At 37.6% G+C, this 20,360-nt stretch overlaps 1 protein-coding gene across 9 annotated transcripts in view; it reads left to right on the top strand.

Moving 5' to 3' along the window:
- Positions 1-20,360, top strand: part of Nckap5 (NCK associated protein 5) — a 949,190-nt gene that overhangs the window by 758,095 nt on the left and 170,735 nt on the right. For all 9 annotated transcript variants that reach the window (XM_063259587.1, XM_023561118.2, XM_063259589.1 and 6 more), the window contains 2 exons: positions 7,394-7,432; positions 15,249-15,368. In XM_063259587.1, the coding sequence (XP_063115657.1) occupies positions 7,394-7,432; positions 15,249-15,368 (159 nt within the window). The remainder of the gene's footprint in view (positions 1-7,393; positions 7,433-15,248; positions 15,369-20,360) is intronic.

Here is a 20,360-nt window from a genome sequence, read left to right as displayed (position 1 = left end):
GAATAATCTTTATAGTATCCAAAGTATAAAAAGAAAATAACAGAAAGTTAGTTTACATAAATGGGGCATAAAGTCTCAGTGAACTCAGCAGGCCTCACCTCTATCCCTAGACTCTTCTTCCAAAAACACTTAGGGCAAGAAAGATCAAGTAGGTCCAAGGGAATGGATGAATGGATTGATTGATTGACTGACTGACCGACTGAAACTGACGCTTGCAACATAGCTCAGATTGGCCTTGAAGTCATTATGTAACCCAGGCTGTCCTGGAACACCAGTAGTACTCTGCCTCAGTCTCCCAAATGCTAGTATTACAGATACATGCCACTGTGCCCAGAGATGTAGGCATATTTAAAGGAACATATAATGCCCTTGGGTTACATATATTGATCAGCAAATTTCACTTTAATCTCCAGCATAGAAATTTCCATTGAGACTTTACCTGCATTCAGAAGTCCACGGGGACTTCTTATTTGTCATGATTCTCTAAGTTATCCCCTCCCCTCCTATCTAAGGGCTCACATCATTTCCCCCTAGAATCCAGACGGTGTTTTCTGTGTGTTCACCGTATGACTGCATTGTGTAAGTTTTGACAGAATGGAGCCAAACATCTTGTCACCCACAGAATCACTTCATGTATTTTCCACTGACAGTAGAATTTTTAGGAGAGTCTTTCCGTTAATAATCACAAAAATTAAAAGCTGCCAAAGCTTCTGAGCAGTGCACATGTTTTGTATTCTTGAGTCCTGCCCCTGATTACACATGCCAGTTGTTTTGTGACTAATTGCATGAAGTAATCCATTTCCATGAACTGTAAGAGAACATTCTCAAAGGGGTCGTTCAATGCATTAATAATGCCAACTGGAAATTCTTTTCAAGGCTTTTTATACTAATTAGACAAACTAACAAGGTAAGGCCTCATGTAAGTTATTTCCTTGCTAGTAGGCTTCATAAAATATACGCAGGTGGATAACATGTAAATTTTAAATGTTCCTCAATCCCTTCTGTGCTGATTGTTATTTTCTGGGAAATGGAGAACATATTGAGGATTTGGGGAAAACACTTGAGAGTCTGAAATTCCTGGATTGTTTTCTACTAAAAGAGCCTGTTTATTCAGCAGTGAGCAAACCCAAATGCATAGATACACACACCCGCACACACCATGGCTTGGTCAGTGTGCAACCACACACACAAGTGCATGCAAATGCACATTAGTGCACATACACACTTCCCTGTCACCTTCACTGCCCATCTCCTTGCAGGTTGTTGCATGGCACTACAACAACAAAACCATGGATTACTCTCATCTTTTTTCCTTGACAATTTAGAGGTTTTCACATTTGAATCCAGTTTTTCAGCCTCGCTGTTTGACAAGCAGTTTACTGGCAGGCAAGTGAATTACTGTTTATTCGCAGTATTGCCTTGGCCACAGTTCCTTCCAAACCAACTATTCCCATGTAGAGAAGTATAATGGCATGTATAAAGTAAGTAAATACCGCCTTCTCAAGCCAGTGTATTGCATTTAGATGGAGTCCACAGGGGACTGTAAACTTTTACTGGGTGTCAGATTCTCACAGGCACTGGGAGCTCATAGGTGCTTTCAGACTACCAGAAGTGAAAAGCATGGTTGGTCACAGAGGATGGATGTGAGAAAAGCTTGCATACTGTTGAAATCCTGCCCCAGAGACTCTGATCTGACTCAGTTCTGGGGTGAATCCTGGGCATTTGAATTTTAAAAACACTGCAGAGCATTGTAATACAAAGGTTAAGAACCATTACAGTGAGGCCCTCTGAGTGCTTTGCTGTGGAGAGCGTTTCCACAGTGTGTAAAGGAGAGTGAGTACATGGAGACAAGCTTGGATATAGCATCTGAAAAGCCACCTGGAAGGCTTCCATTATTTCTGGGTTAATACAAAATGACAAACCAAAATCTGGGCCTTGTCCAGTGTTTTGTAATGTGTGCTCCCAGGACCACTGCCCATCAAACAGGTATATGACGACTGAAAAAAATTCACATTCTGAGACCCTTCCTGGTTTTTGGGGACAGGAAATTGGCAGTTTCCACAGACATTATAGATTTCACACACAAAGCTGGAAAAGCTGCCCTTGCCTTCGGACTTCAGAGTGACCCAAGGCCTAGGATCAGCAAGGATGCTGTGGTTGAATTCTTCTCCAGCCCCTGAACAAGGCGCTTAAGATCACAAGGGGAAGGGAGACCACTGAATGTAATTTAGATATAGAAGCCAAAAAGCTCCATCATTTCTTTTAGATCAAAGCTGAAGACAGCAGTAGGTTATTGAGATCGTTCTTATCTGCCTTTCTGATCCATATGCTATGTGCTTAACTGAATTGTGAAATATACCATGTTTTCTCAGGGTATACTTCACACATCTTTAAAATCAATATCTCTGCAGATATAGTTGGAAAAAGATGTCCTTATAGCCTTCATGTACCCCAAGTGCCCACATTATCAACAGGTGATCTCCTCCTTCTTGTCTGCCCTGGACACCTACAATCTAGTGGCCATCACTCCTCCATAATCCACATGATTCTTGGCTCTACCATCTATAATGTCTGTGGAAACTACCAGTTTCCTCTCCCCAACAACCAGGAAGGGTCTCAGAATGTGAACTTTTTCAGTCATTATACACCTGTCTGATGGGCAGTGGTCCTGGGAACACACATTATGAAATACTGGACGAGACCCTGTATTTTGGTTTGTCACTTTGTGTCTAGTGCATATTTGTTAAATGACTTTAAATGAATGAATGGAGACTAGCAACAGGAAATTAATTTCCAAATTAGTTTCCCTGAAATCCCACACACATATTTAGAATAATTTCTTCAGTTATCTCCTCAGAGATAAACATTCATTTATTATGCTCAACCCCAAAGATAACTGAAAGACTAAATCAGCTGAAATGAAAATTGTAGACTCACATAAGACTGATTTAAATTAGACTATGTGGGCTTCAGATTAGGAAGACTTGCTTTTAAATATTGTCACAGTCCTCTTCATCCTGTGGTATTTGGGAGCATGTGTTTGGTTTATTATTTGTCATATTTTATCTTCCAGGATTTATATGTATACATATTCATTCTTTTACAAATAAATCCTCCTACTTTTAAACCATTCTCTTCTCACTGCTTACCTGGAAAGACCGTCCAACCCCTCTGCTTCACACTTAACATTTACAGAGTGACTACTTTATATCGGATCCTGCCCTAGATGCTTTCTCTCCGTATACCTATCATCTCATGCATTTGTCACAACTTAGCGACAAACAGTTCTCTTTCACCCATGAGGAAAGTCCGGGTGCTTCTCAAGTCTCATGCTTGTCAATGCATAACACCAACAGAGATGGTCTTTGAGCTCAAGTCTGTCTTGTGTTTCTGGCCCAGTATTCTTTCTATGTTCCCCTAGCTAGTTCAGTATAGTAAACCAAGTCCAGAAGCATAACAAATTCCTCCATAGCATATTTTGAAATCATTTTTTGGGCCAGACTTTTATCTTGCTTAAGGCCATCATTTGGTTTGCATGAAGAAATAGCATCTTGGGGTATGAAAGCAAAGCAGGCAGACAGGCAAGGCCTTTTGGGCTCCTCCCACTCACCAGAGACATCCTGAATCCTTACCCTCCATGCTCCACCCTGCACAGAGGCCTTCACGGTCTTCTTGGCATGTGCAAGGAACGGTTCATCTCTCAGTGTGCTGCTTAGTGTGACTACTCATTCAGCCTCAGGGACATTTTGCAATCAATAACAGACCACTCAGCAGCCCCATCTTCTCCTCTCTGCTGTCCATTTTCAGAGAAGTGCTTGAGGAGACCACAGCCCTAAAAGCCTGGGAAGAAACATTGAAAATGTCTGGGATTGACAGGAGATCAAGAAAGTGTCAAAGGAGCTGGCTTATCTGACAGAATTCTTACTGAAAAGGCAGGAAGCTTATTAGTAGGTGTCCTCCTGGGCTTCTTGTCTCTCCTGCAACCCACCTCCATCTCCTAGGAGCAAAGTAGAGAGGTCTGCAGAGAACTGGGTGACATTGTAACACAAGCCAGAGGTGTAAGGACTATCATCTCTGTTCTGTGTGTGTCTCAGATCCTTCTGACATAGCCCAGCTGCTATTTTCCCATTGTTTAGAGAGAAAGCTGGCAGGGGAACTGCAAGTTATTTGTTCTCATTAGTTGGTCATGCTGATGAGCTGTGTGCAACTATTTGTAACCCAAATGCTTAGGGCATATTGCTGGAACATTATGGGCAGGGGTACATTCCAGGTATCATCTTGTGAGTCTATTAGAAGTTACAGGCACAAGCTCCAAACAACTGTTTCATTGAAGCATTTGGAAAGCTTGGCTTTTAAAAGTAGTAACAAATCCTAGAAAACCATCTTTATAAAAGGTATAGAGAAAAGCTTTGTTCAGCCTGTTTGCTCTTCAACAAAGAACCTGTGAGTCCTTCTGGGCAAGGTAAGCCCATGTCAGCAGGTAAAGACATAATGTATTGGTGTATCTTTGTTCAATTTTCAGGATAGCAAACAATTGTCCAAAGTACATGCCCGAAGGAACTGTGTCAGATATAGAGTCTGCAAGCCTATAGGGCAAGTGCTTGGATTGCAAAGATATAACACATTTCCTCCTGTGGGCTATTACAGTTAGGATATTACTCTATGTCTCCTATTAAATCATGGATAGAGCTATTTTATGTGAACACTGTTACACAGAGTGACTTAAGTGAGCTACCAGTTTGGAGGAAGAAAAGCAAATATTGATATTAGGCAGTTTTATGAGAGCATAAATCAAATCCAAAGTTTGTGATAAAAAAGTATATTATTTATGGTATGAATTAACTTTGGTGCATTTTTCCTGATTTAACCTGCACTTCAATTCTTTTGTTTTATTAGCCAGCAATAAAATAGATGATGTACTGTTTAAATTCTCTGCTACTTATAAATTGGCATGAAATGTTTAAAAAATTTTGTATGGGTTGAATCACTTTTCATTATTGTGATCAATATAAATAAAGAATTAAAGGAAAAATAAAGTACCATTTACTGAAACTATGGTTTATTCTTATATATAATAGCTCCTAGGTATGCTTCTTGAAGTTTAAGTTCACTGAAAAAAATACTTAAGAATCCTTTTTTTTGTCGAAAACTGTACTTAGTTTTAGGAAGAGGCCTTTGTTTTTTACTTAACATCAACAAGACAAGTTTGGATAGTTTCTGATGGGGACAAACTCCCTCTTAACTAATAAATGATAAATAATCTAATTCTAGTCATTTACTGCTTATAGCATAAATGCCTTCTAACCAAAGTTGATGACAGCCTGTGTTTTAATTTTGTCTGAAACTTATTGGTCACCAACTGTAGTCAAGGATGTGCTATTTTGTCAATATTGAGCCAAAAAACAATTCAGCTCATGAGAACGTTCTTACTATAATCTGTTCCACTATACTAAATGGGGGAACAAACACAAGTAGTTTCACATCACCAAAAATAAATTGATCACAACAAGAAAAAGATGTAAGTTCCACAAATTTGGAGTGAATGTGAGAATTACCACAATGGTAAAATGTATATTATGTTATGTTATAATTGTGTTATTGTAATAACCATCCTGTGACCAGTTACTAGATATTATCAAATTCTAGTCATTTTGCCTGCCAAATAGATTTGTAGAAAATTTATATCGAATAAATGAAAAAAGAAAGCACAAGAAGTACCTATGTCAAGAATTTAAGTATTCTGACTCAGTCTTTAATTTTATCATTCTCATAGTTTTTACAGTGAAGAACATCATTTAATTAGCTTATCAATTTCAGTTATTATGAACAGCAAGCATGTAGGTACATAGCTTCAAGGTTATAATAAAGCTTAAGTTTTTTGATTTATGTATCTGTGACTGTGTATTTTATTTATATATACCCAGTATCTCAGTTCATGAGTTTAATTTATTCCACAATGCTGCGGAAGTTTGACCAAATCCGTGTTTGTGCAGAAAAAATGACTGAGGTCATGTTACATACCTGATGTGAAATTCTCAGGTGGAATAAAAATTTTTCCTAATGGTCCTGTTTGTGAACTGAATTCTTTGGGGACAAAAGTGTTTATGAACCAAGGTATTATTGCATATACAATATGTATGGAACAATACATAGAAATGTGAATAGTTATATATGGAATTATTTGGAGAAAATGCCAGATCACATTATTGCCAGGGACACGGTACTGGTATTGGTGGCCTTTAATCTAAATAGTTTCACGTGCCGTCTTCTAACCGAGTCCCTGAAAAACTATGGAATGGCAAGATTAATATAAATTAATCAAGATTCACATCCTTGAGCTGAGGAAGAGCCCCACTTTCCCTGTATTCTAAATTGCCTAGTACCTAAAAAAACTATAGAGTTCTGTTAGTACGTTAGAAAGAATTCATTTTGGTTGTATATTGGAAAAAACTCAAAATATTTCTTTTGAATTTTTCCCCTACATAAAAGTTCACAGAAAAACCATGCAGCCCAGTGACATCATCACAATCTGTCTTGTCCCATTCTCCCTAAACATCTATATTATTTGACTTCTGTTGTCAAAGTAGCTACTGAAGCCATCACTTTCATGCCCCGTACAACAAAAGGAAGGAGGCAGCATCCAAGCCCTCTTCTTCTTAGAGACTTTTTGCAAACTCAAGAAATTAGTGTGCTTGTATCTTACTAGCTAGACCTGTGTTACAGGAAGACAAGTGGCTAGCTACACAGGAGACTTCAAAATATACTTGAATGCACCCAGCCAAAAAAAATTGGGTTTGTTACAGAGGAATAAGAGGAATGTGGATGCTGGAGTAAGTAGCTGCCAGACTGTTTTACAGTAGGCAGCCATAAGAGGATAGCATAAGTGAAAAGAGAGAAAAGCAAGGAAAACAGGAAGCTTGTGTTGTCCTTGGTCTCGACCATTCAGCTTTATTGTGAATAATTTTAAGTGGTGAAATGACCAGCAAAGAAGTAGGAAGGAGAGGCAAAAGATACTGTAAATCAGCAAAATATAGAACCTGTGTACCAATAATTAGGATAGTGTTTTGCACTGTATCATTTTTTAGCCTTCTTGGAGCACTTTACATATGAAAGGATATTATTTTTCCAAATATGGAAATGTGAAAGTCAAGGTATGAAAGATCTTTCCAGCTGAACCATCTTAATTAGCAACAAGGACACCTTTGGAAATAGCAAAGTATTATCTACAAGGATAAGCTTATTATAAAGAGAGTGAGATTTTCTCAAAGTAGAGGAAAGAACAAACTGAGGAGCTAATTAGCCACAGAAAGTTCTGTGACATTTATTGTAAATTAAGAGTTTATGTGTATAACATCTTATTGTAAATGATGATTTTCTTTCCTTGTTTTTAAAGGTAGCCAATCAAGTTGTTCAAGCTCTACTCACTCAAAAGGTAGGTCACCATTTACTTTTATTCTTTTCGAAGTACTTATGTGAATAGACGACAGCTCACATTGTTGAACTACAAAATTATGATTGATAGATGCAATACTTTCCTATTTATTCACTTAGGCTAAAACCATGTGTGTTTTATGTGGCATATGAGATAGCAATAATGAATGTCCTTTAGAATTGTAAAATTCAGACTCCATGTAAAATAATAGCCTTTTTAAAATGAAAGCTCTCCATGTACCCAAATGACTAAGAGATCCGTCATTTTTATTTAGTGAATACGGACTTTAAAATGTTGGTGGGTTCTTCTGATTTATTTGGAATCAGTGTCCTCTTGGAAACAGCATTAAAAGAAGCCTAAAATTCAGCAAGAACACTTACAAGTTAAGAAAGGGATTTCATTTCTGTAAGTCTTAATTATTTTTCTCTGAAGTAGAAATAACAGTTCCTAACCCACAACATTGCTGTGGTTCTATGAAAGGGGGCACATAGCACATTTCCATTAGGAGTCAGTCTGTGGTAAATAACAAATAAATGATGAATGCTATGCATGACCTCCTTCTCTGGACCTCCTTTTTTGCTAGCTCCCCATCCAGCCTGCAGACAATGTAAAACCACATTATTGGGCAGAGTAGGTAAACTTGTGTCATGTTTTGATTGCACTTGGCTAGTTTGGTGAATTTATTGCATGTGCCTTATCTTTTGCAATAACACCTCTCAGAGGCTGAGCTGTAGGCCCATCAGATTTTGTTTCTCCTAATTTCTCTTTCTACGAAATGGAGACTTCTTCTCCAAAAGAAAATCTCAGATCACATAGAATGTTCAGTAGGATGTAACTATCAAGAACAACCATCTTGAATTTTTTTATTTCAAAAGAATCTTATCAGTGCTTGACTGCTTCTCATGGATATACTTAAATTATTTTAATGTATGCTGTACAGATATTGTAATAACATTTTTACTAGACTTCTGTCAAAATGTCATGTCTGTTTCTACAAATAATTGTAATGGCTTCAGGTTTTACACTAACAATGCATAAAGAGATGTAGGTACACTTGTGTAGAGTTAGACTCAAGTTTCACTGTAACAGAGATGCAAAACAGAGGTGGCTTAAATACTCTAAGATATTATGGCTTTCTCAGATATAAATTTACAGGTAGTCAGTAGAAGAAGGATGTGGTAGTTATAAATTCGTAGGGTCCCTTGCTTCTCCAGGGTTGTCTTATAGCCACAATGAGCTGCTCTTCCTCCAGTCATTTTACCCACATTCTAACAATCAGGAGAAAAGAAACAAAACAACAACAACAATAAATGCCAAATAAAGCTAAAGTATATAAAATGTTCTAGGTGTCATTTAAGGAAGATGCCAAGGCCCTTCCTTACATCTCAAGAGTGCTTAGCTACACAGCCACATCTGTGGGAGATGGTAAAGAAGTCTTTAGTGTGAATATGTGCCTAGCTGAAAATTGTTTGTCATATTACTGTTAAAAAGTGAAACTAAATATTAGAGAGTAACTCACAACTTTTGCCATAACATAGTTGAATGACTTTCTCTTTCAAAGGCTTTAATTTCTTAATTATTTTCTTCCTGTTAGAAACTGTGCTTATTTTATTATAAAACTAAGGAAGGAAAGCTGATGATAGCTCTGTATGCAACTAGTGAGATACTTCTCATGCTTCATCTTTAATTGTGCCTCAGGAAAGAGACAGAGAAGTCATCTGGTACAGTGAAAAGGAAATCAGTACTCTTCAAGTCAGCCACAAAAAGAAAAAAGAGCCGCCCCACTCCAAGTAACAGCTAGTAAACAGGTCAAATATGCTTTGGGACAGTTAAGTGGTAAGACAGACATGCCACTGTGAGATACACACCTCAGGGACACAAGAAAGTAGAGAGATGCTGGCATCTTTCAGCCCTTCCAAAAGAATCTTGTTCTGCCAAAACGTGGAACTCCTGGGTTCCTAGAGACTGTAATATTGCTACAAAAATTTCTTTTTAATTGAGAGCACAATATGGAAAATAAAACGTATCCAAATGCAGATGAGAAAACTAATTCTAAAGAGGGATTCAGTTGGCATAGAGTAAAAGCCACAATTTTGAATGATTTATGTAAGTCATATATACATAAAACTTCTTGATGTGAAATTATAGGCAAACCCTTCAGCTTTCAAATGCACCATTTTTTTTTTGACACAGAGGCAATCTGCCATGCCTTTAGCTCTTCAGTAGGCAACACAAGTCATTTTCATAGCATGATATGAATTGGCCCAGACTGGCATTCTGAAGTAAGAGTCTACCAATACTGATTGAGAAAAAACAGCTTTGTTTCCCTACACTTACCATGTCCACTTATGTGTATATATACTGTCTTACTCAAGTAATTTAATTTATTGTCAAAACTTCTGGATTTAATTAAGAGATCTAACTGTATTCCTTTCAGTCCGTAATGCTAAAATGAAAGGTCACTTTCATTTAAACCTCACATCTATAAATACAAGTAAAATCATTAATCAGGCTAAACTCATGTTTTGTGTGAAATACATTTTATCATCATTAAATCCATTATATTCTGAAAATGTCACTTTCTAGCATCTTCAATGTTTTTGCAATTAACGCCAAACTTGGAATAAAACAAATTTTCCTGCAGTTAATTTTCCTCCAAATCCACATGTGCAGCCTTATCTACATGTTAATATCATAACCAGACATTTATATGGATTTTTTTCCTTCACCAAGAAGGAATTGAGCTGATGCAGGATAGAATCCAGCAGTACAATCATTTGGGTAAATGCAAAGCAATTTTGTAGCTTGAAAGAATTCCAAACTCCTACATATTTCCCTTGTAGGTGAGGCAGCTAGACCATCTGTGTCCAGTTCTGTAGCAATGGTCTGTGTAGAATCTGGTTCCTGAGGTGGCTCTGTTTATATTTACTGGACATTGAGAGTTGCTCCCCCACAGTCAGCATTTAAAATGAAAGCAGTCATTTTATTCTTGTTTTAGCCCTACAAGATAAGAATAAAATAATTTTCCCTGTTGCTAAGAAGTGGCAGAGCCCACACATGTTTTTACCCCTTCTCCATTCTTCTTTCATAATCAAATTCAGTCACTCATAGGTTTTTTCCTCTACAAATCTGTGGAGCAGAAAGGGACTCGGTGGAAGTCCCAGGGATTGAAAACCAACAGTTATGCTTGCAGTTAATCAAAGAAACAGCAAGACAGCCAATGAACTTTTTCACACTTTCTGAAACATTTCTGGCCCTCTCTAGCAAGAACATTCAAGCTCTGATGTGTTTACAACAAAACTACCTGCGGCATCAAGGTTTCTCAACATTGATCTTATTTGGGACCCTAGATTTTCACCATGGTTAGGAACCTTTGTAATTATGTAATCCTGAGTGAGAGTGTCAGCTAGTTTTGATAAGGATTCTATTCACTGTAACCTCAGAAACTGTTCAGCCATGGCTCACATTAAAAACAGTTTTAAAACCTGAAGATGTTTAAGATGCAGACTTGTAGTACCCAGTCTTCCAAAGGACTTGCTACTTCCTCAACAGGATCCTGATTCAGTCATAAATGTGTATTGCCTTGTGTGCCTTTCTTCTATTTGATGCTGAGGCCATTGATTAGACTAAAAATTGACCAGCCTTTCCCTGAAATTGTTACTTTTTAAAGAAGTCTTAGCATCCTTTGTAGATAGGGGTATATCAGTTTAAGACCTTGCTGGAGATGTAACTACAAGAGGCTGGAGAATATGGTAGCCATGAAGTTTCAAGGAACTAACAAGATGACACTTGACCTGCTATCTATGAAGCATATTTGATGGCTTGAAAAAAGTTTTGTACATTGCCTCAATTTACTAATGAGGAAATTCAGGCCTATTTTTAAAAATTCATCTCATCAAGGTCAAGTGGGTAAAAAGAACCAGAACACAGGTCCTTTATCTATAGTCTGCTGCATTCCCATGTTAGACACTGCCTCTGAATTAAGTATAAGTATACTGTTATATCTTCAGATGATAAAGTTAGATTTAAATAGTTTTCAGTAGAACTCCAGTCATAATGTCAACATATGTTCTGCTTTGAACCAACCAGCATTTTCTTACATTGATTTCAGTCTTAAGATCTGGTATTGGTTTTGTTTTTTTTTAAGTGTGAAATAACTGTACTCCCACAGGAATTAAATAGCAGTGGGTTCGGAATCTTCTTCAGCTCAGGGGAAGTTTACCTGGAGTCTGTTATATGCCACCTCTGGAGAAATTAAGATTTGAGATCAATAAGGTGAATGGGAGCCTTTTAGGCCAGTGTATCACCTTGCTCAGTACACTTACCTTCTCGTTCAGTAGTGATAACATTAGCTTCTATCTCAAGTTCGATAGTGACATGCACATTGCAAGGATAACAGATCTCGCTGTTTTCCTAAACCCAAAGCTCATTGTTCTTTCTTGGAAGTGATCAAATCTTTGACATTATTTCCCATGAAAAAATTAAACATCCCTTTTATAGTAGAAAACACAACCTTGTATTTTCAGTTAGATCCACCTCTCAAGGCCTGAAACATAGTTAGGGAGCCATAGAAGAAAAAAGGTTGAGGGAGAACAGATGATCCAGCCTCTGCCTCAAGCCATGACCTCAGACTGTGGCATCTAAATGAGAAAATTATTTCATTTCTACAGCTTTACTGGGGAGGCTATTCTAGGTCTTACCCTTGTAACTCATGGAGTCAACCAGATAGTTGCTCTGGTACCCCGGCTAAGTATTTCATCTGCTCCTTTATGTTGGTGAGTTCTACTGTGAGCACAAAGGAAGCAAATACAGCCAACTGCCATCTCTTTCCAGCTATCATAGTAGCATTCAGAGTTGTTTTTCTCTCTGAGTCCACTATAATTGTGTTTGTGTGGGCACAGACACACATGGGCTGGAAAACATTGAGCATCAGACTGTCCACTGCTTGAGTGAACATAGTAGACTATCAGAAAGAAAACAAGCAATTCTGGACTGTCTATAAGTTTTCAGACCAGCTACCTGAGCCCATAAGTGATGAACTAAGTGCTCTCAAAGTTGTATTCCCATTCATGAACTTTTACCATGCTGTAGTGGTCAACTTAACAGCAGCTAAATTAAATCAGCGTTGTGCTGAGTGTAGATGGTCCAGCTGCAGAAAGTTGCCATCATAAAAGGTGATATGGAGAGGAATAGCACGGCACTGTGCATTCTCTTGTGTTGTTGTTGTTGTTGTTATTGTTGTTTGGAACTGTTGGTTCTGGAAGAGCTTGTCATGCTGGTTTCCCTGATATGACTTCACCATTATCATCAGTGGAGCTTGGGACTTTGTCACTGAGAGTGGTTGCAGTTCACTTTGGGAGAGCTCTGGTCCTTATGATGAGCATCATTTCCTGGCTCCAGAGAAGATGTGAGCTATTTAATCTCCAGGAGATGCTTGTTGTGCTCACTTCCTGATATGAACTCAACTGTTACTGTCGGAGGAGCTCAGAACCTCCTTGTCTCTGAGGATGGCTGTGGTACTTTTTAGGTGAGCCATAGTCTTTATTTTGAGCATCACTTCTTGGCTCTGCTGCGTAAACCTCAACCTACTGGCCCAGATCCTTCATCCCACTGGCATAGACTTTGTAGCTTCCACCGCTGACCTTCAGGCTTCCCATTGGAGATCTGTAAAAGACTTGCATGAGCCCTTGTTGTGAGCTCTAGGTTTCCTTTTTCCTTACAAATTGACCCCTGTGTATTTCTATTTTCATGTCTCTTACCTGCAAATGAGAATGATTGTTTTCCCAACCAATAGATACTATTAGATACCTCACAGTCAAGTTTTATTTAATGACTTAATTAGTAGTGGTGAAAACAATCAGTGTTTGGGAACAGAGAGTGCCATACATGTGCTAAGAACAAAAATTAACATAGTCAAAGGAAGGCAGAGATTGAATTGTAAAGAAAGCAAGTTCACCCTTTAATTTGTATAAGGAGCAAACCTCAGAATATAGCCTCTGCCAAATAAGTAAGAACAAATGTACACTCCTGTTTCCACCCTCCTGGGTCCTGTTCCCAGGAGCCCCACTCAAACATGGCATGCCTTTGCTCTGCCCTACACAAATCAGTAGGCCACAAATCAGTGGAAAACATCCTATGCATGAGCTTCTCCCAATTAAAACAGGTGAGGAAGATATAGACTATGCAGTGAGCCATACCATGGCCTGTTTCTTTGACCCCTTTAAATAGAGTTAATACTGCCTGCAGGATGTGGTAGTATGTACTCACCCATAATCTAGCAACTAGATCTTTCTAGATTCACAGGAGCTTGATACAAGGTTATGGCACAAACCCACTCGTTTTTTAGATGGCTATTAAGGTGCTTGGTATCAGAGCTATTGTTACTCTCCCTAGCTTATGAACCTTAACTAAAGCTTACAGCTGCCCCATATCGAAATATAGATTTCCACAAATGTATTGAAAAATGGGGACTTTTCATCACACCAATCACTACAGAACACAATGCGTCTTCATCATTCCTTTTAGCAAAATAATTGCAAATCAGTATTAAGCTTTACTCTACGTGGTACAGTGCCAGGTAAGGGAATGAAAAGAATGTGAGAGCTGTATGTTTCTGTGGTTGCTTATAGTGAAATCTTCTTGGGTCATACCAAGTAGGGTATGCTAAACATTGTAGAGGAGGCTTTGAACACTCAGTGAAGTTTGGAGAAGGGAGCAGACTTCGGGGGATGCAGAGGAAGGTGGCAGAGTGTAACAAAGTCTGAATTGAGCTTCAGCCATTTGGCCAAACATGGTCTGTAATAAGGCAGTTGGTGGTTGCAGAGGAGAGAGACCAGCAGAAATGCAGAGCTTTCACAAATGACAACAGAATATATTTTCAGGACATTGGAAAAGAGTGAAAGACAAAATTTTGAAATAGAAAAGAGTCAGTTTCTAAAGAGCCTTTAGTTGAGGGCTTATTCTACTGGAGCAAAGAGGATGGAGAAATTTAAATACCACCTGTATCTTTATTGTGAGACAGAAAGGTGGTAACTTCACTTCCAGGAAATTCTCAAGCTCCAAGGTATCAACACTGGAGAATGGTCTGTCCTGTGGCAGAATCATCAAAAGAACTGCTCCAGGCCTCAAGTAGAAGCCCTAATACCACAAAGCAAACAAAAAGCTCTGCTACAAAATGCTGCTGAGCTGGGCCATTTATACTTCTTCCCTGGCACAGAGACCAAAAACACCCCAGAAGATACAGAAATCCACTGACTAGGAGGGCAGGTGGGTTACAAGTGACCTTTTAAAAACCTTCACTTCATTTAGCCCTTCCCCTACTATATGCATCACTGATTCTATTAGCCGTAGTGCTGAGAATCTCAACTCGTTTCCACAAATGAAATCGAAAGACTCCATCAAAAGTGATGGTTTCTTTAGTTCATCAAATCTCTATTCATTGCAAAAACATTGTTGTCCTTGTGGTTTGTACTTTGTGATTGCTTTTATGAAGACAGTGAAAAATCAAAATATATAGGTAGAAACTTAAATTGACTTTATATCACTGAGATTTAACATCTTCAAAATAGCATGCTACATTAATGCATTTCTGATTTCAAGGTGCTTTTTTTAAAATTGGTCTTCCCTGCACATAATAATTCTATCAGACAATGGTCTATGGAAGGAAATGTTGTCTGTGATTTATTTCTGGGGACTTTAAAAAATGAAAGTACTATTTTTTACTAATGTATCTGAAATATACATAAAATATGGTTATAATATGCAAAGATGTCTTTTAGTTATGTGCTTTTTTTCTCTTTCAATATGCTTGTTGTAGGATCTAAGGGAAGAATGTGTAAAGTTGAAAACAAGAGTGTTTGATTTGGAACAACAAAACCGAACGCTAAGCATCCTATTCCAACAGCGAGTCAGACCAACTTCTGATCTACTCCTCCAGGTATGTGTTTTTGGGGAAAACAATCTTTGCTGATAAAATGCTATTGATGGGAAGTAACTTAAGTTAAAAAATTGCCAACACCTCTAGAGACAAGGCACCATGTGTCAAATCCCAATTCTTTAGTATCTCAGGAGCTGTCATTAAAATTGAATGTCTCCTAAATTCTTCACTTTTTAAAAGTTACATACAGGTAAGACAGTATATTCCTAACAAGGAATATACAGGTAATAGAACAATCTGAGAATATTGTTCAGTAAAGTAAGTGGAAGGCTGAAATAAAATTAGGAAATAATTGATTGTTTTGGAGACCAGTATTAGGAACTCTGCATTCTATGATAAGTAGCAAAGAGTTTTACGGAATGTCAAAGCATTTTTTTATTTCAGATTCTTTAGAATCTGAAATATAGCTTGGGTTTGTTTTTCTGTCATGCTTCTCTCTATGCAGAGCTCCTGTTCTGTATTATTATTTTTACAGATCCTCTTTGTCCAAATGTTCCAGCTGTACTCTTTCTTCAATTTGCCTCCATAGCATGGAAAGCTGTGGAGAGCCAAACCATTAGCATCATTTTGAAGCTGTCCCTGACAAAGCACTAGAGAGTAGAGTAACTGCAGGGAAGCCCAGGAATTGGTAGAGGAAGCTGCAGGGCTGACCTTCACTGTTTCCCATCTTTTTGATCCCATTAATATGCATATTTGCTCAGACAAGATCCCAAAGGCTTTGCTCAAAGATTTCAGGGCTAAACTGTCAAAGAGTATTGTAAGGCTTTAGGGGACAGTATCAGCATACAAAGGGTAATCCACATCTACTTGGTCTCAGCCTCTGATCCTTTAGACCTCACTGTCCAGCACCAGAACCACCACCTATGTAGGGCACTTGAGGTTTTTATTTTCAAATTTTGTATTAAGTTAAAACTGAATTCTTAAATCAGCTAGCTACTTTATAAGTATTCAGAAGCCTCATGTGGCCAGCAGTTACTATATTGGACAGTATAAAACTAGAACATTTCCATTACCATAGAAAGCTCTACTAGACAGTATTTTTCCAAACGGCTAAGACTGTGTTGCTAGTTTACCTCTGAATTTTAACATAAGCATCTTAAGACTCCTCAGAGATATAATGGAAAATTGCAATTCATTTCAGAGAAAGAAAGATGTTTGGTAAAGCTGAGCATCAAAATGTAATTTGCCCCCCAAATTAAAATAAAACAGCTCTCTGAATTACAAAATAGATCTCATCTCTTAAATTAATTTCCTCTCTGGTTTATCTATTGAAGTATAATTCATAATTTATAACTCAAAGACTGTGGTAGGGGAAAGGGAAAAGTCATTTATCTCTATTCTGTTTCCTGGACTCAAACACAATAAATGTTTGTCATAGGGGATCTTGGTTTATAAAAAGTCCTGTTTCTTGTGCAGTCTCATAATTAAGGTCCAATATTAAAATTACTTTTAACAGCTGTTGCATGTTTATAAATTTTCTGTTTTTCCTGTTTTAACTTGAGGCTTTTCTAGAACAATGTTTGAGGAGCTACATTCTCTGTTTATGAATCACAATAGTTTATTTGCATAGTAAACACATGTGCTGTAGATATGTAAGCTTTTTCATTGGCTGTTATACATTCCTTAAATTCATACTCAAGGGACAGCAGATATGTATGCTAGCAACAGAACTCAGTATTTATTCATTACATGTTTTCAATCAATAGATTTAGGAGCCATTCTAATTTAAAGAGTACTCATTAAAAATAGGTTGTTAATAGTTTTGTGAAAAAGAATGAGTAGAGAGAATATGGGCCCTACCCCCTAATATCTTAGAGCTCATCTCACAGTTATTTGTTGAATGGGCTAATGAGAAAATGATATAGTATTCTAGAAGTTGGAGCATTATTTTTGTTAGCTTGCATAAACCCTCTGTACCCTCTTCTGACATTTTCCTATCTTACATGGTCTGCTAAGGCTCAGCTGGTGCAGGGGTGGAGGTGGACTGCAACAAATTCACCATTCTGCCCGTTGGCACAAATATTATGGGCCCTGCGGCTGCTGCCCAAGACTTATTCAGCACTGAAGATTTCTAAGTGAATTTCTTTATGTCGTAGAAAACTGGATTAGTGGCTATCTTCTGAATACTGGTCAATGATTCTCTACAGTCTGAAGTAGTCACTTGAAAAGAAATACAGAACTATTTTCAAACTCATTGTGATTTTTGTAGATAAATTGCAAATCGCATTCAAGAAAATAAATTATAAGTAACAGTCAGTTTACTACCCCAAAATAGGGAACAAGGGGTTACTTAAATGTCATTTAGCAAACCTTTGAATAGGTTAAACAAAAAGGGATAGCTGTAAGGATTAGCTAATAGTAATTTATAGAGAGTCAGGTGGGTCAGCACAGTGGTACACAACTGTAGTCCCAGTCCCTGGGAGGCTGAGGTACAAGGATCTCTGTATACAGGGGTTTGAGACCAGCCTGGACTTGATAAGGAGATCCCTTGTTAATACCAAGAACAGCAACCACAAAGGGAACCAGGTCCCTCGTGGGGATGAAAAGGTACCTTAACCTGAAAATTAATATCTTGAGATTGGAAATAAACCTTTCTATTGAGTCCAGTTTCTGAAATGATATCTTTGGGAGAATGGGTGATAACAAATCAGATCAAAGACTTTCCTCTAAAATCAGCGTTTTGAACTAAATTCTAAAAATCTAGAAACCAGTACAGTAAATAAAGCCCTAAAGTAACATTCCTATAGGAACTAGAGTCTTTAACAGATGTTATACAAACCTACTTAGCCAGATTAACCAATGCTTCTCATTTCCTCAAATTATATTGTACACCTTCAGCTTCATAAATGTTGACAACCAGAAAATGCCTCTCTACTAAGTATACTCATTTGTTTTACCAGTTGGGTTGAATGCTTAGCAGAAATGAAGTATGTTATTGTAACTCAGTTGGTTTATATGAGAAATGCTTAAAATAGCAATTCTGTAATTTTAAAAATTAATGCCATTTTATACATACCATATAAATCAATGAGCTATCAAGCAAAATGAAAATTGTTTCTCTAAAAGTGTTTCTAAAGCTTTTATAAACGCAAGTAGCTAAAAAACAATGTGATTAAATTAAATATAGATCTCTAACAATAAGAAGAGTGTGGGAGCCTGTGGATTGCATTAAATGTGGAGGAATTCTGCATGCAAACTGTTTCTTTAACGGTTTTAATGGAAAAATCTAGTAGTAAGATCTCTAGGGAAAGTAGCAGCCTTGACCTACCAGAAATACTGCTGGGCAAATGCATAGTACTGCCTGTGTGACAGATAGTGCTCTACAACATTTACGGCATTTCCAGTATAATCTATTGCAATCCTGTGAGGTAGGACACAAATAGGGACACAGACATAGAGACACCAAGTCACATGGCTAGTACTGGATGAGAATTAAATCTGAAAATCTAATAACATCACATCTGTCCCCTCTCTGCTCTCCCACTTCCATCAGTACTCCTTACGCAAGGAGCATGAAGTACAAAATGACCATTTTTTGGCTAATGGCTCTGACATTTTGGTGAACAGTGATCAACTCAGATCAGAGGCTTCTGCAGTACAATCACAATCAGCACTTACACACTTCCAAAAGTTCTTGGTGTGTGACTTCTAAGATTTTACCCTCTCCTATGCTTTATGCCTTTGTTTTTTTCTGCCTTTGGACACCTATGCTATTACCTTGATGGAGTATTATTCTTGTATTTTCAATCTATAACAGTTTTTTTCCTTTCTGATCTAACATTCCAAAGGATCCTATCACCCATATGCATAGACCAAGACGGAAAGAAAAGAATGCTATAGTGTAGATTATGCACATAAACCGTAGGGTGTCTGGCAGCTTAGAACCAAGATGCAAATATATGCTGTCACGTCTTACAGTACTGACATTGTGTTTTGTGCTAGTGATTTGTTTTATATTATTAATTGGATAAAAGAGGTATATATTGCTACAAATTTCTGAATTCTACTTGTTCCATTTTTTTCCTCTTTCTCTCTTTTTCTAAATCTTTTTTTATTTTCAGAGTGTAAATGCATGTATAAATCTGAGTTGGCAAGACACCCCACACTCACCTCTCCACAGTTAACACATTCAGTCTCAGAAATCTAGCCTAGTGCTGTCACATCTTGAAATCTTCCAAGGTCATGCAGGTCCTTACCTTGTTTTCCTTTTTTTCTGGTGTTTGTGTCACACTTGGGATCGGTACCAAACAAGTACATATAGTCCATGGTCCTGTGCAGAACTAGGGAATTCTGGCCTCCCATGTCAGTGAAAGTCATCCAGTGCAGCCCAAGTAACTTGTTAAGTTTTGATTTCAACTCAGCAGTAATATTTTGGTGAGCAACACTGTTGCTTTCCCCCTTCCATGGACTTTGTCACTTTTCATAATACATAATCAGTCTGCACTTGTTAATGGCTTAAAACTTCATTGTATGCTTTTTCTAAAATGTGATTTTTGAAAGATATTCCAGCCTCAATAAGATTTTAATCTTCTTGGTGAAAATTTGTGCCTTTATCTGCCTACTTGGGTATATTTTTGTGTCACTCCCTGCACCTGAATGCCTAATTCATATGTTTTAAGTTATTTTCTTCTGACAAGGGGAGATTTAGAAGCATTTATACTGTTTGCCATCTTAATAGTCATCAGTGTGCAGTAAACACAGAGACCACCTGGAACTGAACATATAAATGGAAAGCCAAAGCAGAGACACCTTTTCCAAGATGTTTGATCATTCATAAAAACTAGAAAATGTTAGCCATGTAATATACTTTTCAATGCATATACTTTGATTTTTAAAAGATATATATATATGTATGTGTATATATATATATAATTGCCTTTTGAATGTTTTCAAATATACAGGCTGATGTAAGATGAAAACAAGCAACTGTTACTAAGAGAGCATTGCAGTAACATAATCATATCATAAGATGGGGTAGAGGAGTAAAGGGTA

Source organism: Cavia porcellus, unplaced genomic scaffold (assembly GCF_034190915.1).
Source record: "Cavia porcellus strain 051 isolate PalLab524CR breed Dunkin Hartley unplaced genomic scaffold, mCavPor4.1 scaffold_12, whole genome shotgun sequence".
Lineage (NCBI taxonomy): Eukaryota > Metazoa > Chordata > Mammalia > Rodentia > Caviidae > Cavia > Cavia porcellus.
This window is presented reverse-complemented; position numbering and strand designations above follow the sequence as displayed.